General features: G+C 50.9%; 3 protein-coding genes across 9 annotated transcripts in view; 2 read left to right on the top strand and 1 right to left on the bottom strand.

The window, feature by feature from the left end:
• Positions 1-735: 735 nt before the first annotated feature.
• Positions 736-7,345, top strand: pqbp1 (polyglutamine binding protein 1). The gene is made up of 7 exons (XM_088623949.1): positions 736-997; positions 3,450-3,524; positions 4,241-4,352; positions 4,933-5,033; positions 5,882-5,971; positions 6,105-6,168; positions 6,369-7,345. The coding sequence occupies exons 2-7, from the start codon at positions 3,458-3,460 to the stop codon at positions 6,517-6,519; spliced, it is 585 nt and encodes a 194-aa protein (XP_088480075.1). The 5' UTR covers positions 736-997; positions 3,450-3,457; the 3' UTR covers positions 6,520-7,345.
• Positions 7,346-7,708: 363 nt separating this feature from the next.
• On the bottom strand, positions 7,709-19,733 carry gpkow (G patch domain and KOW motifs). Of its 2 annotated transcripts, XM_088623947.1 has the most exons (12): positions 19,464-19,733; positions 19,050-19,213; positions 17,577-17,716; positions 16,823-16,912; positions 15,022-15,128; positions 13,486-13,690; positions 12,865-12,997; positions 11,935-12,136; positions 10,834-10,942; positions 10,492-10,561; positions 9,977-10,062; positions 7,709-9,278 (listed from the first exon to the last, which is right to left on the bottom strand). In XM_088623947.1, the coding sequence occupies exons 1-12, from the start codon at positions 19,664-19,666 to the stop codon at positions 9,150-9,152; spliced, it is 1,638 nt and encodes a 545-aa protein (XP_088480073.1). In that variant the 5' UTR covers positions 19,667-19,733; the 3' UTR covers positions 7,709-9,149. The 2 variants fall into 2 exon arrangements, with proteins under 2 accessions (XP_088480073.1, XP_088480074.1); XM_088623948.1 differs by lacking the exon at positions 16,823-16,912 and having other exon boundaries at positions 19,464-19,720.
• Positions 19,734-20,484: 751 nt separating this feature from the next.
• magixb (MAGI family member, X-linked b) overlaps positions 20,485-22,175 on the top strand; it is a 44,298-nt gene continuing 42,607 nt past the window's right edge. For 3 of the 6 annotated variants that reach the window (XM_088623943.1, XM_088623944.1, XM_088623946.1), the window contains exon 1: positions 20,485-20,943. The gene's annotated coding sequence lies outside the window, so the exon portion shown is untranslated. The remainder of the gene's footprint in view (positions 20,944-22,175) is intronic. The other 3 variants (XM_088623945.1, XM_088623939.1, XM_088623941.1) reach the window with 3 other exon arrangements.

Raw genomic sequence — 22,175 nt, forward strand, 5'->3', positions numbered from 1 at the left:
GAAAATATAGAACGTTTCCACGTCTGGCTCAGTTGTATGCGCAGCAGGCGGCCATATTAGTAGAGCTTGAAATTCAGTCCTCGTTAGGCAAGTAGAAATCGCAGCGCAGTGTTCTAGACGCTCCATAGGAAACAATATAGGTCTGTAGAAATTTTATAAACTGAATTTCAGGAGCTGGGATATAAAACATGTACAATATTAATGTACCACATGGATGCATTATATATACAACTTGTCTTTGTGTTATTTAGTAGACACATCAAAATCTATAAAACGGATACAGCCCACTATGCAATAGCAGCAATGCGAGGAGACTGCACGAACCTGTCGTTAATATGACAGGTGGTTGATCTGTTTGAGTGGACATCTATCAATATGCTTTATATGATGTAAATGCAGATAATGAGCACAAGAAACCAAATATCACTAACATCTGCAGAAGGCTTCACAGCCGAAACGTTGTTTTCTCTCTTCTCTTTTCAGCATGGAATAAACCTGTTATTTGTTCCTTTAATAAGAGAAAGTTTATCAGAAAATGTTTTAACCTTATTACACCAGCTGATTGCTTAAGATTTAAACGGTTTTCAAGAAAAGACTCGTTATGCTATCAAGTATTCTCTGCACTCCACTAAGATGGCGATCCGACTACACAACCTCAATGACGTAATCTTCTCGTGCCTTTTTATCACCTTGGCGACTGAACGTTCGTCACGTGAATGCGTATGCGCGCGCGTCTGTGTGACACGTCACTTACGCGACATTGTCGTCGCTTGCCTGTGGCCGGTGTCTTAATTTGCGGCGAGAAATTGGAGATTACATTATTAAAATCAAGCCTGTGTGAACATCAGTGCGGGTTAAAAGCGCATGTGTTGGATAAGAGGGCACCGCGAGTCGGAAAACGGAGGTGTGCTGTATATTTGAGATAAAAAGGGGTTTGGGGATTCAGAGGCAGTGGTGTCGCTGGTCCGCCTGACTGGTTTGTGCGCGGTACTCAAAGGTAAGCAGGCTGCTGTCGTGAGCGGCACATCCAGATTGTTAGACAGACGCGCCAGATAGGTGACGGGCGGACGCGGTCGTCTCCTGTAGCTCTTCCAGGGGCTAGCAGCTAACCGCTCCAGCCGCCTCTCGGAAAGAGCCGCGGCGCTGGGGTCCGGCAATATGGCTGTGCAGTCACTCTCCCACGACCCGCTCTCTGTGCACACGATGCAGAAGTGCTTTCAGTGTTCAAAGTGGGAAAACCACCTCTGAGGCCTTATAGCAGAGTAACCCTTGATGAAATTAGGCAGCTCCTGCGCACAGTGTCTTTCTCTCTGTGTAGAGGTGTACAGTGCTGTGTGCAGACTGTAGTTCTCTCAGTACAGTGTTATATAGTGCAGTGCTGTGTAGTTCTCTCAGTACAGTATTATACAGTACAGGGCTGTGTAGTTCTCTCGGTACAGTATTATACAGTACAGGGCTGTGTAGTTCTGGGTACAGTATTATACAGTACAGGGATGTGTAGTTCTCTCGGTACAGTATTATACAGTACAGGGCTGTGTAGTTCTCTCAGTACAGTATTATACAGTACAGGGATGTGTAGTTCTCTCGGTACAGTATTATACAGTACAGGGCTGTGTAGTTCTCTCAGTACAGTATTATATAGTGCAGTGCTGTAGTTCTCTCAATACAGTATTATACGGTACAGGGCTGTGTAGTTCTCTCGGTACAGTATTATACAGTACAGGGCTGTGTAGTTCTCTCAGTACAGTATTATATAGTGCAGTGCTGTGTAGTTCTCTCAATACAGTATTATATGGTAAAGGGCTGTGTTCTCTCAGTACAGTATTATATAGTGCAGTGCTGTGTAGTTCTCTCAATACAGTATTATACAGTACAGGGCTGTGTAGTTCTCAATACAGTATTATACGGTACAGGGCTGTGTAGTTCTCTCAATACAGTATTATACAGTACAGGGCTGTGTAGTTCTCAATACAGTATTATACGGTACAGGGCTGTGTAGTTCTCTCAATACAGTATTATACGGTACAGGGCTGTGTAGTTCTCTCAGTACAGTATTATACAGTACAGGGCTGTGTAGTTCTCTCGGTACAGTATTATACAGTACAGGGATGTGTAGTTCTTTCGGTACAGTATTATACAGTACAGGGCTGTGTAGTTCTCTCAGTACAGTATTATATAGTGCAGTGCTGTAGTTCTCTCAATACAGTATTATACGGTACAGGGCTGTGTAGTTCTCTCGGTACAGTATTATACAGTACAGGGCTGTGTAGTTCTCTCAGTACAGTATTATATAGTGCAGTGCTGTGTAGTTCTCTCAATACAGTATTATACGGTACAGGGCTGTGTAGTTCTCTCAATACAGTATTATACAGTACAGGGCTGTGTAGTTCTCAATACAGTATTATACGGTACAGGGCTGTGTAGTTCTCTCAATACAGTATTATACGGTACAGGGCTGTGTAGTTCTCTCAGTACAGTATTATACAGTACAGGGCTGTGTAGTTCTCTCAGTACAGTATTATACAGTACAGGGCTGTGTAGTTCTCTCGGTACAGTATTATACAGTACAGGGCTGTGTAGTTCTCTCAGTACAGTATTATACAGTACAGGGCTGTGTAGTTCTCTCGGTACAGTATTATACAGTACAGGGATGTGTAGTTCTGGGTACAGTATTATACAGTACAGGGCTGTGTAGTTCTCTCGGTACAGTATTATACAGTACAGGGCTGTGTAGTTCTCTCGGTACAGTATTATACGGTACAGGGATGTGTAGTTCTCTCGGTACAGTATTATACAGTACAGGGCTGTGTAGTTCTCTCAATACAGTATTATACAGTACAGGGCTGTGTAGTTCTCTCAATACAGTATTATACGGTACAGGGATGTGTAGTTCTCTCGGTACAGTATTATACAGTACAGGGCTGTGTAGTTCTCTCAATACAGTATTATACAGTACAGGGCTGTGTAGTTCTCTCAATACAGTATTATACAGTACAGGGCTGTGTAGTTCTGGGTACAGTATTATACAGTACAGGGCTGTGTAGTTCTGGGTACAGTATTATACAGTACAGGGCTGTGTAGTTCTCTCAGTACAGTATTATACGGTACAGGGATGTGTAGTTCTCTCGGTACAGTATTATACAGTACAGGGCTGTGTAGTTCTCTCAATACAGTATTATACAGTACAGGGCTGTGTAGTTCTCTCAGTACAGTATTATACAGTACAGGGCTGTGTAGTTCTCTCGGTACAGTATTATACAGTACAGGGATGTGTAGTTCTGGGTACAGTATTATACAGTACAGGGCTGTGTAGTTCTCTCAGTACAGTATTATACAGTACAGGGCTGTGTAGTTCTGGGTACAGTATTATACAGTACAGGGCTGTGTAGTTCTGGGTACAGTATTATACAGTACAGTGCTGTGTGCTGATTGTGTCCTGTATGTCCCAGGATCAAGGATGCCCCTCCCTCCTGCCTTACTGGCTCGTCTGGCCAAGAGAGGAATTCTTAAACAGACGGAGCATGGTGAGTCTCCCAGCCCAGCCTGGATATTAATACAACACAGCCCAGCGCAGCCCAACCTGCCTGGATATTAATACAACACAGCCCAGCGCAGCACAACCTGCCTGGATATTAACAAAACCCAACACAGCCCAGCGCAGCACAACCTGCCTGGATATTAACACAACCCAACACAGCCCAGCCTAGATATTAACACAACACAGCCCAGCCTAGATATTAACACAGCCTGGCGCAGCCCAGCCTGCCTGGATATTAACACAACACAGCCCAGCCCAGCATTGATATTAACACAATACAACACAGCACAGACCAGCGCAGCCCAACACAACACAGCCCAGCCCAGCCTGGATATTAACACAGCCCAGCCCAGCCTGGATATTAACACAGCGCTGCAAATTTTGGATCTTATCGCATATCTGAATATGAACATGGCTATACAGTAAAGCGCAGCCCAGCACACAGTTCTTTGTACGATACAGCACAGTCTGCTTTACAGTGCTACTGGCTAGTCCAGGCACGGATGTATAATAATCAGATGCTAATATTTTAATCGTTAAAGATTGAAAGCAGAGCCTGTGTAGGCGAGCCCACTCCAAGAACATGCTGCCGGGACAAGCGCGCTGTCTAGGAGCTGACATTCCAGGTGGACAGGTGTGCGGCCAGGTGTGCGGCCAGGTGTTTCCCTGCTTTCTCACGGTCCTCTGTCGTCTTCCCTCCAGAGGCCGAGGAGGAGATCATCGCCGAGGACTACGACGACAACAACGTGGATTACGAGGCCACCCGCGTGGAGAACCTGCCGCCCAGCTGGTACAAGGTGTTCGACCCTGCCTGGTGAGGAGTCCGCCCCTCGTCACCAGTTCACCGCCCTCGCCCAGCCCAGCTGCGGATTGGGCTGGCTAGACGTAAAAACACAACATCCCTTCTGATGGAGAAACCTCTTCTCCGTCACCTTCTCTCTTCCGGACCCCCCGCAGCGGGGATACGCGATCCCAGTCCTCGAGGATCTGGGCTTCTGTGGGATTTAGAGGCTCTGTTAATCGGCTAACTGAAGGAAAACAAAACAGGCCAAATACTTAGTTCAGTCAGTAAAGCAAGGACGTTCAGGCCTGGGGTGAAAACCGGAGGGAGTGGAATTGCCTGCCCCAGCCAGCAGTCTCCATCTCCTACTGCCTCTCAGTCCTTCCCAGAGTCCTCTGCTTCCCTCTCCTCCGCCGCTGTCGGGCCTTCAGCCTGGGGTTCGGGGGTGGGGTCCTGGGTTCAAATCCCAGGCTGCTGTGCCCTTGAGCAAGGCTCTTCACCCACACTGCTCTGGTCAAAGACTCATGGGTACACATGTGGGCCACCTTGGATGAGAGTGTCAGCCCAAGCAGTAGTAATTATCTCTTGAAACGCTTTCTCTGCCGCCCCGCAGCGGTCTGCCGTATTACTGGAATGTGGAAACTGACCTGGTGTCCTGGCTGTCCCCCAACGACCCCAATGCCGTCATCTCCAAAGCGGCCAAGAAGCTCAAAGGTACCGCCGCAGAGCTGCAGTCAGACAGCAAGTCGCAGGCCTGCTCTCCCATCGCACACGCGCCGGGGGAGGGGGTTGGGTTTGCTGTCGTGCTTTACTCTGAAGATGCTTCTCCGTCACAAGTCCTTGAGGATGCACTTTGTCTGGGGAGTCTGTCACTTGGGTTATAGTAGACATGAGTTCACACACAGTAAACTCACCCCGCCTTGTCTTTGTACAGTACACGTTCCTCTTTGTAGCAGCCAATCCAGAGATGGGAGTGTGGCTACTTTTCCTTGCTAGTGTCCACAAACCAGCAGAGCTGTGAAAGGAATCGATCGGGTGCTGGCCTGGAGCGCCAGTGGGTCGCCCCCTGCTGGAGGGCGAGGCTGTGGCGAGCCAGCAGTCTCTCATGGCTCCAGGGGCGGGGCTTGGGCTGGAGGGCGGGGCTGTGGAGAGACAGCTGTCTCTCATGGCCCCAGGGGCGGGGCTTGGGCTGGAGGGTGGGGCTGTGGAGAGACAGCTGTCTCTCATGGTCCCAGGGGCGGGGCTTGGGCTGGAGGGTGGGGCTGTGGAGAGCCAGGTGTCACTCATGGCCCCAGGGGCGGGGCTTGGGCTGGAGGGCGGGGCTGTGGAGAGCCAGGTGTCACTCATGGCCCCAGGGGCGGGGCTTGGGCTGGAGGGCGGGGCTGTGGAGAGCCAGATGTCACTCATGGCCCCAGGGGCGGGGCTTGGGCTGGAGGGCGGGGCTGTGGAGAGCCAGGTGTCACTCATGGCCCCAGGGGCAGGGCCTGGGCTGGAGGGCGGGGCTGTGGAGAGCCAGGTGCCTCTCGCTGTGTCTCCAAATCCTGTTCTGTTGTTCCCTGCAGAGGTCGAGGAGAGGGTGGAATGGGAGGAGGTTAGAGAGAAGAGGCAGCACCGCAGGGAGGACATCGCCCCCTACAGCAAGTTGAAGAGAGGTACGGACACACAGGCAGTGGGGAGAGTGTGGAGTGTGGAGAGTAACAGTCCAGAGCTGCACCTGTTGAGTAGGAGTGGGGAGCTTTCCCACCTCCCACTGTATCTGAGAGGATGTTTCTCCTGTGTCTGCAGGGAGAGAGCGGAAGGACGAGGAGATGGACCCCATGGACCCCAGTGCTTACTCAGATGCCCCCAGGTGAGTGACCCCGCCTCCCTCCTCCCCTGCACCTCCCTCACTGCCCGTTCACCAGGACCCCTCCCCCCCCCCCCGTACCTCCCTCACTGCCCGTTCCCAGGACCCCCCTCTGCACCTCCCTCACTGCCCGTTCCAAGGACCCCCCTCTGCACCTCCCTCACTGCCCGTTCACCAGGACTCCCCCCGTCTCTCTCCTGCAGGGGCACGTGGTCGACCGGCCTGCCCAAGCGGAACGAGGCGAAGACGGGGGCCGACACCACGGCCGCCGGCCCCCTGTTCCAGCAGAGGCCGTACCCCAGCCCGGGCGCCGTGCTCCGCGCCAACGCCGAGGCCACCCGGGCCAAGGAGTGAGCCGCCTCGCACCGCGACAACCCCGCGGGGAGCGCGTCTGCCCGGGTTTCTGCTACCTGGTTTTTTATTGGTTAACTGAACTAATTCCACACGGCGTTGGATCAGCTGTCACTGCTCTGCAGAATGCAGGCTCTCCGCTGGTCATTCTCTCCACCGTTTTCTCGGCGGTGTGTTTTTGAAAATACCCCATCCATACCGTCGTAACAACAAAGATGATAATCGGGACGGTGCCTCTGGTAAAGCTCCCCTTCAGAGCCTCCCTGCATCCAGGAGCCCGCCTGCCTGCAGGAGAGCTTTGCCACACAGCCCGTCAGGAGCGAGTGTCCCGCTGGGGTACTCTGCATGCTCTCGGGTTTGTCTGCGTCTGTGTGAGGGGTTCCCCGCTTGCTCCCCAGTCCTACTGCCCCGCTGGGCCCTGGACCTTCATCAAGGGGGCAGCTGAATCCTGTCTGCGCCCTACATGAGTCCTGCTTAGAGCAAGATTCATTTAGGAAGAAGAAATGAGAAGCAGGATCTGGGAATCTGTGTCCCAGGAGACACCCTTGGTTAGCAGGCTGGTAATCTAGGATTTACGCTAAACACCCCCTAACCAAATGCGTGTCTAGCAATTTAATGTGATCCGCAAATATTACTTGGATGCAATTGGCTCGGCTTAAGATACAAACCCTGTACTGTTTGCTGTATATTCTTTTCTATTTTGATAATTTTTAAAGAGTGATCAAATCTCTGAGTTAGGTGTGTTGAATATACACTTCAGAAGACACATCGCTTATTTATGTTTGTTTTGTAGAAAAATAAAGTATTCAGATTTTGGATACGGATTAAATATTTTTGGTGTCCTATTAATTAAATGATTATTCATGACTGATATAGCCAGTGTCTATATGCAAAGCCACTAAATGAGACATTGATTGGGCACATGTGATTAAATTATACATTTTTTATGCTCAGTGTCTTTAATTTGTGCGTTTCAGAAAAGGGAGAAGCTCTCCTAACGTTTAACAGCAAAGCTCTCACCTCAAGGTGCGTAATGAGCACATCTCACGCACAGAAGACAACACTTTGAACACAGGGTTACAGTAAAATACACAAGATAAGTGCTTCCATTATCTACTGAAAAAACAGATTGGTAATTCTATGTGGCCATTCGAAATTAAGGAGTAAAAAAAAAGTATTGGACAAGTCCAAATTAAAAAGTTTAAAACATTACACTTTTTATTTTAAAACATTGGATACTCAGGAGCTGCAAAATCCATTTCTTCAACCAGTAATATATAAATATATTAACAGAGCCTCTTTTACTGAGAACGAACTGCAGACTGATCTTTTCTATAAAATGCATCACTAATGCCTACAGGAGGGTTAATATCTTCTGCATTCCTAGAGGGTCACCTGCAGTCTGAAGAGAAGGTGTAAAACAACACATGAGTAAGAAGGCTCAGTTCTGATCCCAGATCCTGTACCCGTCCTGTGGGCAGAACTTGCATCTAGGTTAAGACACTGGGTCCTCTCCTGTACACAGCTGCTCAGTCTGTCACCCAGACTCCCTGCAGCAGGAGGGAGAATTTGTTTTTCTACAGTGTCTACATCACCCGTAGCCCCGCTCCAGTTCTGAAGAGCCACAGGCCCCCGGGTTTCCACGTCCCCTTAAATCGGCAGCACCCCAAGAGCTCCTCCGCTGTAGCCAATCAGTAGTTGGGGTTGTGAAGAGCCCAGCTGTGGGGAAGGGGGCAGCCCTGGCTACATCATTGGTTCAGGAGTGTGGCGTTATCTTCTCACAGTTCTTATAGTGACTGTAAACCTTACCAGCTGTCTTACTCTGCCCTGGAACACAGCTCTGCGTGATTTCCAATAAAACACCATGTTAAAGTTGCCGGCCGGTCATGCTGTCCATCTCTCCTCTTTCTCCCAGCTTTTGCCTGTTTTAGAAAATCCCCCCCCCCCCACTCCACTACTCAGGTGGGTTAACACAATAGTCAGGGAAAATCGCAGGAAGCTTGATTAATTCTTGAAGACATCGTTTATATATGTATTATACATGTACTTTCACAAGTTACCATTAAAAAAAAAAACTTTTAAAAACAAACTGTACATTATATCCACCTTGTACGCCCTCCTGAAACCTGACACTTCCCCGAGGTCCTCTTGCACAGTAAGCTCTCCAACGACGTTCCAGGGCTTTCTGGTGCAATCCGGGAGTGTCAGATGTAACCCTGCAGTCAGTTACCAGAGACTCGGGCAGCTCACCCACAGTGGGGTGATCCGTCTCCCTCGTAGGTGATGACGCAGCCTGGGGCAGAGTTTTCAGCTCTGTGAGTGTGAACGTAACAGTTCCGGCCAGTCAGTGAGGTCCAGAGCGGCTTGGACTACTTTATGTACACGAGGATCTGTGCTCTGTCTCCCTGCAGAGCCTGCCTGCCTGGCTTTTACACCAGCGGCACACCCACCAGGGGAACACACTGTGAGCACTGCCTCACCCCAGTCTTCCTCCACATGGCAGGTCTGCTGTCAGTTCACTCTTGCAGAGTCTCAGCTCCGCCCCCCCCTGCCTGCTCTCTCCCTACCCCGCTGGTCCCTGGTGCGAAGGAGGTGGCGGAGGAAGTGCGGGCAGGGGGTTGGTCATGTCAAGGTCACACATCCGTTCCTCCCACGTAATGGCAGATGGCATCGTAGTCCAGCTTGAAGACCTGCTCCTCGTACCTCTCCAGCTGAACCAGCGCCCTGCACTTCTCCTTGTCCCGCTGGAGAATATGGCCCACCTGTGACACACCCCCCCCCCCCACAGATTACAACGGGCCAGCACGCTCCTCGGGATCCCCCTTCGGAGCACAGCGCTCCAAGTAGGAACGTACATAAACCAGACTCAAAATACCATTAACGGTTTGTATGCTGACTCTACAAATAACACTCAAAACCACCGCAGCAAGAACATGAAAGGGTTACAATCGAGAAGAGGCTCTTCTGCTCATGTTGCTCACTGGGTTGCTAGTATCTGACTGATTTCAACCAGCTGTTTATTAGCAGAAGGCAACATGGCCAAGGTAGCCCACGACTCGGGTGCCCTCTGCTCGGGAGCTGGGGGTGTTGCAGAGTGCCCCTGGAGACGGAGTGAGACAGAGTGAGACTGCTGCAATGAGAAAGGGAGGGGGACAGCCAGGCCCCCCTGCCCCCCAGGATGAGAGCTGCTGGGGTGTGGCGAACGATGCCAGGAACGTTTCAGGAACGGTCCAGCTGGTGGCAGCAATCAAAGCTGGGAGCAGGAGAGCAGACCTGCTCGCTCGTGCCCGGACACCAACACCTGCAGCTTCCCAGTGCTCCATCTGCACACCCGCGCCACGTGCACGCCGCTGGGCTTTAAACCGACTCCCTTTCCACAGCAAACCGAACTCGTTACAAAACGAGTCTCTGCACCTCACATACACGCTCTCCTGCTGCCGGCTGCTCTCCTCCTCCTTACCTGTCCCCTGTGTTTCCCCAGCACCACCATGATGGAGTCCGACTCCGACTTCGGGACGATGGTCTCCAGCATCGTCTGCTTCACATCTGGAAGTTATAAAATATAAATCACGCGGCGGCCAACCACGGGGACATCTGTCTGAGCACCACTGTCCCTTCTGCACGGGGTTGGGCAGGCAGCCCAGGGTTCGACTGGGGATGTAATTTAGTGTACCGCTGGGGAAAAAAAAAAGACTCCCTTTCCACAGCAAACCGAACTCGTTACAAAACGAGTCTCTGCACCTCACATGCTTTTAGGTCAACCACCAACACCGACAGCTCAGTCTACTGCAATATTAAAATGGGCGTCGGTAGGAGGCACTTTTCTAGCAGGACGTCCAATCCCATGCTGGAGTCAGAGGTGCCGAGCACAGGGACAGATGGACAGAGCGGACCGGGCGTCAGTCTCGGCGGGTCTGGGTGTCGCCGTGCCGCACAGCGCCCCCAGCAGGACGAGCGGGACCTGCGAAGACTCACCCTCCAGCAGCCTGCCCTCGTCCGTCCGGCACACACAGGACTCGGGGGTCAGGACGTCCTCGATGATCATCTGGAGGAGAAAGAGCCAATCAGCTGTAACGGAAGCGCCGGTCCGGGCGGTCCAGGGCACTGCTGAGGTGACCCGGTGCTGTCTATGGCCTAGTGCCTCTACTGGCCGAACTGCACCCTCACCCCCTTACAGCCACTCTGCCCAAGGAGTCCTGGTACGAGGTGCAGCTGAGGGAACGAGTCCCTGGTGCAGAAAAGGTTAGGAAACACTGATGTGGAGCCCCAGTCCAGTCCATGACACGGCCGTGCTGACTGGTGGGGTGGCATGTGTACCTTGGAGTTATAGTATTTCCCTTCCTTGAACTTCTTGTCGATGAAGCGGACGCGCAGGTCCCTCTGCAGCCAGGAGAGGGCACCAGGGGGCGGCGGGTGGGGCTTCTCTCTGTGGGAGGAAAGGACTCGATCAGGGACAGCACCACACGCTCTGTCCTGCATCCCATGAAACAGCGCCTGCTTCTAGCACTGTTCGAACGCCTCAAACCATCTTGTGGATTGTTTCATTTCTGCTTTTAATTTGAATCTCTGATTTACTTGCTGGATTCTAATTTGACATGTAAACATGTAGTTTTCTTTTCCTGCTCCGAGATGCCTTCCAGAATCTAAATCGTCTTGCAGAAAAAAAAAAAAGTCAAGCGCTACCAAACAAAAGAGGCCGCTGTTTCTTTCAAGCGGAGCTACATGCAAACTCAAGGCAGGCGAGCTTCAGTTTCCCCTTACTCGGGACTGTATTTCCCATGAGGGGATTAGTCTCAGAAACCAGCTGTGGGCTCTGGGCCAGAGCAGCAGTGCGCTGGCTTCAGGAAGGAACGAGGTGGGCCCAGCTGCTGTTTTGGGGTCCTTATAAAATACATGGAGTCTTGGAGTTAATAATACATAATATATTTAGCAGAAGCCCAGAGGGTTGCTGTCCGCAAGACGGAACACACTCAAACGGACACGTGTTCAGGTGGCTCGGGAGTAGTTTGTGGTTCGACCTCGGCTAGTCAGGCAGCCAGCTGCACGTCAATATTAACTACATTTTTAACCCACAGGAGTGGAGAAGATCATGGCAAAGATCCTAATAAGTACTATATTTATTAGTAATACTAACTACATGAACCCACAGGAGTGGTGAATTACCCACAGGGCCAATCAAACACATTTTTTCCCCCAGTTGTGGAATTATCTTCTCACTGAATTAACCCATGAGGCCAGGTGTGTCTCATTTTCATGCCAGCAGGGGAGGTTCACACAAAGCCCCTACCATCCACCATCATAACGGCAAACAACGCGCAGGAAACATCCATGCGCGCACCGGCCCCCCGGCGACCACGCTGAGCTCCCGCTCGCGAGCCAATCGGAATAGCCAACCGGGCAGCCCGGGCTCTGACCCACCTGTCACGGCTGGAGTCGCGGTGCTTCCTCTTGCGCTGCTCCTTCTCCCGGTCTTTGCCGCGGTCGTGCTCCCTGCCCGCGCGGGTCTCCGGTTCCCGGCTCTCCCTGTCCGTGCCCCTGCCCTCGGCGCCATCCTGCCCGTTACTCCGCCTGGCCGCCTCCTCCGCTCTCTCCTTCTCCTTGTGGGCTTTGCCGAGGCGGCCTGGGTTAGAGGGAGCAGGCCGTTACAGAGAGATGGCTGCGCGTGCCCCCGTGCTGCTCCGGAGGCCGCTGTGGTTTAACCCCTGTACTGACACGCCAGATCCTGTTACTCTGTTACACTAAGTACTCGATCGCTCACATCGGATCTGACGAACCCAACCTTTTGGGGCCCCGCTCCTTCCTTAGGACCCGAGACCACTGGCCGGAGTGCTCGTGGGAACACACTGCTCACAGGACGCAGGATCACTCCTGTCCTCCACACCCTGTGTATTGGCTTCCAGTTCAGTACTGGACTGATGCTCAAACTGCGCTTGCAAGTTGTAACTGCATAATCACCTGTAAGGGAGGCTCCCTCTTGTACAGCTTCTACAGCATGAAGAAGAGCATGGAGTCTTCACAGCTTTGTAAATGACATCTACTATTCGCAGCTGTTTAGGTATTACTATATTTATAAAATAATCCTTATACTTACATTGCCCATTTCTGGACACTCCACTCAAAGTGCTTTACAGGCAATGGGGTTCAGTTCTTGGGGTGCTGTCTGTGTGGAGCGTGTATGTTTGTGTGGGTTTCCACTGGGTGCTCTGGTTTCCTCCCACAGTCCAAAGACATACTGGTTGGTATGAGGGAAGGAATCTAAGAATCAACCTTCCAGTGCAAACACCGCCAGACCGACGCAGTGACTACGTTCACAAGAAAACCGGAGCGGACCCAACTGCCGAGACTTACTGAGGTCCCTGCTGTACTTGTCGTACTCTTTCCGGCCGACCAGGTGCAGGGAGTACTGGCTGATTGTCACGGTCTTCCCACCGATGGCGAGCTTCACCATGACCCGTGCATTGTCGGGGTCCACCCCCTCGACCTGAAGCAGAGAGAGCCACAGCATGGGGCACACAGGAAGAATCGCTACTCTCTCGCCGTGTCCTGCCCCCCAGTTAGTCCCCCACTGCACAGCACTTTGAGCCACTCCCAGTCTTTTCGGGCTGCAGGCTCTCGTGCATCTGCTGCTGGATATTTCACGCTTGACGTCTGAAACTTGTACGAGACGTGAAACGCGAGTTCAAGCGCACAGACACGGGACACGCTTTATCATTTAAAATCAACGGTTGTTTGTTTTCCTTTTCCCCGGGCAGCCAGAGAGACCACCACCACCTGCAATCGCACCAAGTAAGACACCAAAGAAACCTCCTCCCGTCTAGCGATCGTTGAGCTTGGCAGTTACACTCTCTTGAAAGTAAATGAACACGTACATGGGTGGGCGGTAAGTGGTAAAACCTGGCCTGGATGGAGTATGACATGGATCGTACCACTAGGCAATAGCAGCCCTATTCCCCCCCCCAACCGGCCTACCTTGCCATAAAGGTCCTTGTGGGGCCCCGTCTCCACCAGCACACAGGCCCCCGTCACCAGCTCCCGCGGCTCCTCGTCGGCACGCTCCTCGCCCGGTTTCGGGGGCCGGGCGGGGCGGCTGGGGTCTAGGTCGCTGATGGCCGAGCGGTCTGCCCCCAGCCCCAGGCCCTTGGGGCGCAGCTGGTGCTCGATAGGCTTCACATCTCTGACGCAGGCAGGGGAGAGACGAGAGAGACAAGGGCTTGTTTAATCGACAGAGAGATCTCTGTGACGTCCAGACGGGGGCACATTAACACAGTAATCTAGTGTGTTTTGGGGAAACTACACACTTTAATATGGTGGGACCTTATCGTACACATCCAGTTACAAACATCTGTGCTGACTCACCTGTAACAAGACTGCAGCCCATCACTCAATCGATAATCATCTATCAATCAGCACTCTAATTCGTTGTAATGCCTTTACCCAGCACCATCCCAAAGCTCTCAGTACAATCTGGTGACAGTACGGGTTTATACTAGGTGTACACTGGTACAGAGAACGACATCACATTCACAGACTTATGTGATCTTTTATTATGTGCCCACCAAATGCGGTGACGCCAATTGTTTGAATCTGCGATTGCGGGACAGCACAGGAGAGAAAGAGGGCCGGAGGACAGGTTCCCCGACATGCCCAGTGTGCCCTATGCTATGGGGTTAGCACAGCAGGACCACGCATCTCTCGCCAGCGGCACTGCAGGCCTCCAGGAGGCCAGCTTGACACAGGAGTCCCTGTTTTGCCAGCCGCTGATGGGACCCTGGTCGCCTGGCACCCACACTGCCTTGGCAGTGAGGTACCAGTCACAGCCACCACTCAGAGGACCCCGGTCACAGGCAGCTAGCGTGTCTCGTGTTCTTAATGGATGTGGACGGTTCGGACTTGTGCGCCCGTACCTCCAAGCAGGGAAGTGGGGCGTGAAGTCACAGGCAAGAGGGACCACACTGGGCAGAAGCCACAGGCACGCGTCATCACGCCTGAGGCTGATCCGGGCTCGAAATTCTCCCAGGTGGAGCTGGGAGGAGAGGCAGGACCGTAGGCCAGCCTGGGGCCCGGTCACGCCAAAAATGAGTCTGTCCGGCTGCAGACCTCGTTATTAGAAGCTCACACTGCAGCTTGTGCGGTGACGTCAGGGCAGCGGACTCGTGACTGGGAAGGTTGCGGGTTCAGATTCTGTTTGGAGCACTCCTGCTTCGAGCCCTCAATCACCTTGCTTCTCTCGAATCGGTTTAGTAAAATGACCCGGCTGTATGAAAGGGTACAAATGTAAGTTGCTCTATATAAGGGCGTCGATGTAAAAGAACTGAATTCGTGAGGCGTCGATGAGTGGACAGCAGAGAAGCTCCCAGCCAGAGCAAGGGACGACCCAGTCATTCAAGTTCACGTTGAAACTACCAACCCAGGCATGCGAATATTATCCTAACTGCACGAGGCTGAACGTCCGTGAAATACCACAAACATGAAACATAAAATCCAGCTGATGTGGGCAACACTCACTGTTTGAAGGTCCGGCCGATTCCTTGTCCCTGCTTCCAGCCCATTCCTTTCAGCATGGCCATCCCATAGGCCTCCACTGGGACGTTGTCATAGTCCGCCTCTGTGGACTAAAGCACACACAGGGCTCCTTGTGACTCCATCGGCACCGCACAATGAGGCCTGAGCAGCTTCTGGAGGGCTACACCTCCAGGGGATTTCCACCTACAACACCCCTGTCCCTGGTACCTTTGTTGTGGCAATTGCTCTTTTATCAGATGAATGAAGTATCCTGCTTCCTGGGCATCACCCTCACGAATAATCACAACTGAAGTGCCGAGTCATTTTTAAGTTGCAACAGCCCTCCTTTACATAATAAGCAAAAACATATACCCTCAGCTGAGCCACCTCAGTGGCGAGACAAACAAGCTACAATTAATGTTTTGCCAGCAGCAAATTCCCAAAACCTAAAGCCGACTTCCCAAGAACAGGCTTGTTATCGCCTCTTACCTCAAACCACTTTCATGTCACTATCCAGCTGTAGCTTGAAGAGTATGACTGGCTGCAGAAGCTCCCCCTAAAGTTCTGAGGCGAAAGCCCCCCAAACGCGGTTCATATTCACACAACCGAGCTGGAAATTATTCTCCTGCCGCACTAGTGCCGGACTGATCAAATCTTCAGCTGAAGAGTCCTGCTTCTCTACATAAGGATGTGCGTGTATAATGCAGGAATAGAAGTCAGGACTCCCGCTGCTCAGCCATTTCGGGATTTACTGTGCGCTGAAGGCTCCTGCAGCTACCCAAAAAATAAAACATTGTATCCGGCCGACGCATCACCGTCCCAGCAGTGGTGCAGCCGAACAGTGAACACGTTTAATATTCCTGCAGCTCCAGGTTTTTCAAGACTTTCGCTCCAAATAAAGTGAGCATCACCTGCAGAAAACCTGACGTGGCTTACCCTGCTGCACACCAGCTGTTTGTCTCTCGGAGCTGTTTCGTGTACCAGCGCAAGACTGGGATTTAGCAGCACACTGAATGTCTGGTGGAACAGGGAACTCTGACGTAAAACTAATGCCATGTTCCCTTCTGCCCAGAAAGAGCCAGCATCTGTGTCTAAGAGGCTACAGCACTCGCACAACAGCTGGGAGAGAAAGTGAGAAGGGCGGGGGATGGCCCCAGGAGCTGCCTTGGGTATTTCACAGTTTGAGGGTTAAAAGTCTCTTATCTCTTAGAGTGGGCGTTGGCCATGTGCACAGCAGCTCGGTGTGGGCAAAACCCAGAAACCCAAGGAACACTTTAGGGCAGAACGGAGGAGGGATGTTAACTTCAGGAGTTTCTGTGACGCTGCATGAGGGCCGTAGCTCTCCGACCTCGAGAACAGAGCAGAACTCTTGTCGGTGCTGCGGATCCTGGGAGCGGACGTGCGCCGGCTCCCCATGGCTCGGCCGAGCCCAGAGCCGCAGCAGCCTGCAGCCCTGCAGTCCTGCCTGGCTGCCAGCGCGTGCCGATGTCAGCAGCCCCCCCTCCCCCGCCCCGGAGCGAACAGGTCCGCCCGGCTGGGGGGTGCAGGAGTTCACACGGCACCGCCCCGCTGCGCTGCGCTCGGGCACCCTCAGGCTCACTGCCTTCCTGCTCTGTGTGATGTTTTCCGGATTTTCATGTTTTTTTTCGTCTCGGTTTGGTGGCAGACGGAACAAAAGCAGCACCCAAAGGTGCCTGATATCGGTCTGTGAGGGCAGTGAGAACCCTTGCACCCCCAGGGCCAGAACAACAGGACAACATGGGCAAGGGGCTCTTCGACAACCAGTCCATCTACCTCCACTCACACAGTAGGGCGAGCGCAAGCAGTGGGGTGAGCTCTCTATCTCTGCACCCTCCTGTCCAGACGCGTGCTCCCCGCGCCAGAGAATCTCATCCTGAACCCCGTCAGGCAAGACAAGAGGACAAAAAGGGGAAACAAACCCTAGATTAATACATGTAGTACACATTCACACACGTATCATGGACGCACACATGCCTGCGCACCCATGTTCTGTACAGACCGAGGAACAGAGTGGACAGTTTTCCAGCAGCAAGGAGCCTGTGCTCGTAAGACACTGAAGAACTGGCAGCTCTTTTATTCTGCTAATGAACTGTGCAGCCATTTAGACAGTATGAAGAGCACAGGCAATAGATGCCTGTCCAGTTACCCAATTATCTCCCTCTACCTACTGTATATATATATAAACGCACTAGGTGCAACATATACAGCCACGTAATCACCAGAGGATCTGAAAAGCACATTTAATCTCCTAATTGCCCCTAAAATCCTACATTAACAATGGCGGTCCCTTCCAACTCTTAATTAAAATGGCACTGGGGAAAATAATTAATCAATACCAAAAAAAAAAAGGTCAGAAAATTAAACTGCACTAGTGCACAGTGAAAGCATTTAACTGTTACAGCCGCAGGAGAGGATAAATCAATTTGTGGGAAACTCAGAGAATGACAGTCCCCAGGAATGACAATATTTTTAATGGTTATCAAATGCTGAGTTAGTTGGTTCTGCTCTGTGAAGCAGGGGCTGGGGCGGCGACTCACAGACTCGGGCCGCAGGTCCACTTGGATCTTGTCTCCGTCCTCGTAGCCCTCGGGAGCCTTGTTCTGCATCAGCAGCGGGATGGACAGGTTCAGGTCAGCCGCTCCGCCATTTTTCCACAACTCCTGCTGCCGCTGGGACTCTGGGGAGAGAGAGAGAGACAATAAGACGGGGTGGAAATAAGACAATAAGACTCTCCCACTGGACAGGAGCCTCGTTCGTTTCAGGACCGGGGAGGTGCAGGCCAGGCTGGCTGGTGTTGGTTTACATCGCAGAGCCTGGAGCTCGTAAAACTCAGATTAGCAACTCAGACCAACGTAAGTGCAGTGGAAATCTTTCCATTCCTACACTAACTGCAAAATGGTGTAACTCTGGAGAGACCCAGGCAGCTACAGGATTAAAGTGCTTTTATAAATCACCATAAAAAAAAAAACATTTTAGTGAATGATTCCAATAACAGCCTGGATGCGTCATTTTATTTAAAGAAGAGCACATCCCTTCACAAACATGGTGTCCATGAGACAGTAACACATAATGCTTTTCCATTCAACAGGAGTAATTAAATAAACTAAAACAATGGTTGTAAGAAACCTCTTTGAATCTCTTCTAAACAGGTTTCTGTTAATGCTACCAGATGCACGCATTTATATATTAACAGACTATTAAAATTAGGCTGACAGTTTACCATGCATTTTAAGTTCCCAGCAATGCCCCTTGGAAAGAAAGCACTTTAATGATAACATCGAATGAGGAGTTCTAGCAGCAGTCAGGGAAGAAGAAGATCAGGGTGTAACAGGAGAACTGGGAGGAGAATAACACGAAGAACAGCAGGGGACAGAAACAAGATTGGTGCTCAGCTGACGGAGCAACTTCAGGCTTCGAACAAGCAGTGGGTTCTTGTGCACTGGCTGGTTACTGGTGTACCAACTTTCTACACTGAGAGGTTAAAGGAAGTGCAGTTTTTCTTGTAGTCTTGAACAGAGACTACCAGGGGACCCGATTAAAGTATTCAAAATCTTCAAAGGCATTGACAGAGTCAACCCAGTGGACTTCAACAGGATGAACACCGAAACACAAACTAGAGCATTCACCCATCAATCCATTTTCCAACTGTTTCGTCCGATTCAAGTCCGGGGGAGGTGGGTATCATCCCAGGAAGCAACAGGCGCACGGTGGGTTACACCCTGGACGGCATGCCAGTCCATGGCAGGGCACAAAAACACTGCCGTACACACACACCCACACCAGGACCAATTTTCCCAGAAAACTGGACTCCAAAAACAGGAGCACCCAGAGGAAGCCCACATGAACGTGGAAGAACGTGCGAACTCCACACAGACAGCCTGCAGGAATTAACCCAGGACCCCGGAACTGCTACCGTGCCGCCCAGCTGTGTTTACGCGCGCAACAGCCTTGAAGCTGGTGAAACCCGAAACGGTCCAGTGGGCTACGCCGGGAGAGCCTGACGCACGTACCCTCAATCAGCTCCTTGACGGCCTGCGACTCCACAGCATCCTCCTCCCTGGGCGGCTGCGGACAGGTCTCGCTGGCCGTCCTGCTGGCCCCTTCGCCCTTGTACCACCGGTTCTTGTGGATCAGCGGGATGACCAGCTCCTTGGGCTTCTCCGCTGGTCTGGTGCTGGACGCAGAAGCGCAGACGACACGCCCGAACCCAAGCGCACCGAGATGCAGAGTCAAAAGCAGGCAGGAAAAGACACCAGAACACCCCGAATCAAGTCAACACAAGAGAGGCAAGACATACAACCAGAAAGAAACAAAAAGCGAAATTACTACACTTCAACACTACAATAAATTTTGCACCCCGAGGTTAAGTTTTGAAAGTCTTTGAGACCCCGGTACCCTATGTAGAGCGCTACTCTCGGCCATACCTCTTTAACTCCTTTCCTTCTACACCGGTCAGGTAGTCTTTCTCCTCCACTTTTTCGGCGGAGCTCTGAACTCTGAACTTGCTGACGGTTTTGCTGAAGCCAAAAGACACGGGGCCGGCGGCGGCCTCCCTTTTTTTGCTCCCATTTCCGACTTCCCCGTGTTTCTCGCCGGCATCACTTCGTAGTTTGTCGGGGTCCGCCATTTCTTCCTCCTCGGGTCCCGAGCCGCGACAAGCCGGCAGCCAGCTCGCGGGTGCCCCTGGCGAATGTAGTCCTTTTCATCCTGCTCGGGCGTGCACGGTAATGAACGTTATCGACACCAGGGACTACAACTCCTACAATGCAGCCTTAGTTTTTCGGGTCACGCAAGGTCACAGCAGACTATCACTATGGAGACTAACCAGGTTGTTGGATTTTTCTTAGCGCTGACTATTTCCAGTCTACTGGAAACAGAATCGTTTCAGTTTAAAACGATTACAGTTACAGTCATTATATTTTTTTTTGTCATATATTGTATTTAGAAAATAAACGCACAGCTCCATAGTCATGTTGCCTTTTTGAAGCACAGTTTTTTTTATCTGTCGCTTAACGCATCTGCTTATAGAATAACAAGCGAAATACCCGAAATAATTCAACTATGCCCACATTATTATATTTTGAAGGTTTGATTTAATGAATTAAAGGAGAAAACAGGCCCCAATTTGCCAGAGTACGAAACAATTTTCACTAAGGCATGCGGCGGAAATTAGTAGGTATACAAATGAGGATAATATTTTTATTATCGCTTTATGTAGGTCAGGTCAAGAACGCGTACTGGCGTCGTTTGTCTTGAATGTATGAATTTATTCTTCGTTACAAGCGCGTTTGACCTTCAGTTCCCCCCCTCGCATTCATTGTGTCGGTTTTATCGCTGTTCTGTACTGTAAAAAATAAAAGTTTTGGTTTTTTGTGTGTGTGTGTTCATTTAAAAGCCGAGCTCCTTGGTTCCCTCTCCCGCTGCCCACCGTTATCACTGGACGGGGATTAATTGGACGTGTTTGGAGGCAAGAGATTTTAAAGCGAAGCGGTGCGGTTGTAGATCTGTACACACACACACAGAGCCAGCACACATACAGTACACCAGCCTCGTCCAATCCCTTGCCCGTACAGGCGGGTCTCCGTTTTTTCCTCTTCTTCTGTTTCTCTCATTATCGCCGCCGCTGTTTATTGTAGACTGTAATGAAATGTAATGCAATTTCTGACCTGTGTCCTATCGCCCGTCTCAGGCATGGCGACCTACCGCAGGAGCAGGAGAGTGAACACCTTTCTCTCAAAACAGTAGCACCGCCGCCCGTGTCTAATCCGAGCATGATCATTATGATACAAAAACGGCGCTAAGGAGCATCACAGCCGCATGTGAATGTGAATATTTAAGTAATATCTGGAGAAGTACGGAACCGAGACGAGGGAAATAGGTTGTGAAGGTGGAGGAACGATGAAGGTAAGGTTTTTTTTTTGTTAAAGATATTTTTTGATTTCTTCTTACCGACATTATTTGTTGTCATTTTCTCATAGCGGGGTGACGATAAAGATGTTTTGTTTTTTTTTATACGGGGACGGGGACCAATTTTTTAAACGAATTATGTCAAACGGACGCGTTTGTTTCGACCGTTCCCCCCCCCCCAAGTTCAGTCACGCGTCTCGCGCTCCGCCGTTGGGAAAAGAGCGGGTCGTCGGCTGTCCGCGACTTCCAAGTGTGAAATTAATATTATATAGTAATAATCCACTGTTATATACACGGCCTGTGTTTTTTTTTTAATAAATCAACACACACAAACAGAGGGAGAGAGGGACGGGGGGGCTGTAAAAATAATCCATTTAGTCTCATCCCCGATAGGGACCCGCTGCGTTACTGATCGGGGTCAACCGCTCGGGTCAGGTCGATGTACAGTAGAATATTAATATATGGACGTGTTATTTATTTATTTGGATAAACTGCCTTTCGTTTGGGCGCCCAAACCGCTTATACAAGCCTGTCCGACGTGTGAGACGGGCCAGGACAGTTGCTGAGGCGGAGTGGTTTTTTAACGCAAGTGTTTGATTTTGTCGGCTTGCCGTATACAACATACACGATGTGGTCGTGCATTTCACACGCCTGTGTCGTAAGGATGAGTAAATTTCCTACACGGATCTGTCATGTATACGTCTACGAGGATGTCTGCTAATAACGTAATGCGGTGTGTCCGTTGGAGTGTGTGAAATAGTCAGTTTGGAAGAATAATACCGTGTTCAGTTTCATTTTTTTTTTCACGAACGCAGCGATTATGTTTTTTTTTCGCAATCTGGTGTGTGTGGCGTCTGATCTGTGTGAGGTTGTGAGGAGATTCGTCGTATCTCAAATTCTCTAATAAAAAATAAAAACATCCCAAGTCATTAGCATTCGGCGTTTTTTTTTCTACCCTCTACTGTCAAGACGATTGGTGTATTTCTGTGTGTCAAATCTCACTGCTTCCCTTAACTGAGGACCCGGGCTCGTTACCAATGCCGCGTTGAAAAAAACAACAACAACAACACAATTTAGCCGTAATAAACCGTGGAAAAGGACGGGGTAGCTACACTGTAATTAACTCCGCAGATTTCCCGGCTCATTTACTAGTAAGGAGACAGACCAGCACTAGGGTTTGTCACATTAACGAAAAGGGGAGTGTAGCTCTGTACACATCTGTCAGTAAA

This window comes from Lepisosteus platostomus, chromosome 3, assembly GCF_059453375.1.
Source record: "Lepisosteus platostomus isolate fLepPlt1 chromosome 3, fLepPlt1.hap1, whole genome shotgun sequence".
Classification (NCBI taxonomy): Eukaryota; Metazoa; Chordata; class Actinopteri; order Semionotiformes; family Lepisosteidae; genus Lepisosteus; species Lepisosteus platostomus.

What these genes read in the sequence shown, in the direction of transcription:
- pqbp1 (XM_088623949.1), top strand. Translation starts at nt 3,458, where the DNA reads ATGCCCCTCCCTCCTGCCTTACTGGCTCGTCTGGCCAAGAGAGGAATT. An exon ending in TCTTAAACAGACGGAGCATG is followed by an intron (nt 3,525 to 4,240) that starts GTGAGTCTCCCA and finishes TCTTCCCTCCAG; the next exon opens with AGGCCGAGGAGGAGATCATC. An exon ending in AAGGTGTTCGACCCTGCCTG is followed by an intron (nt 4,353 to 4,932) that starts GTGAGGAGTCCG and finishes GCCGCCCCGCAG; the next exon opens with CGGTCTGCCGTATTACTGGA.
- gpkow (XM_088623947.1), bottom strand. Translation starts at nt 19,666, where the DNA reads ATGGCGGACCCCGACAAACTACGAAGTGATGCCGGCGAGAAACACGGG. An exon ending in CGTCAAGGAGCTGATTGAGG is followed by an intron (nt 17,717 to 19,049) that starts GTACGTGCGTCA and finishes CTCTCTCCCCAG; the next exon opens with AGTCCCAGCGGCAGCAGGAG. An exon ending in ATCGGCCGGACCTTCAAACA is followed by an intron (nt 13,691 to 15,021) that starts GTGAGTGTTGCC and finishes TGCCTGCGTCAG; the next exon opens with AGATGTGAAGCCTATCGAGC.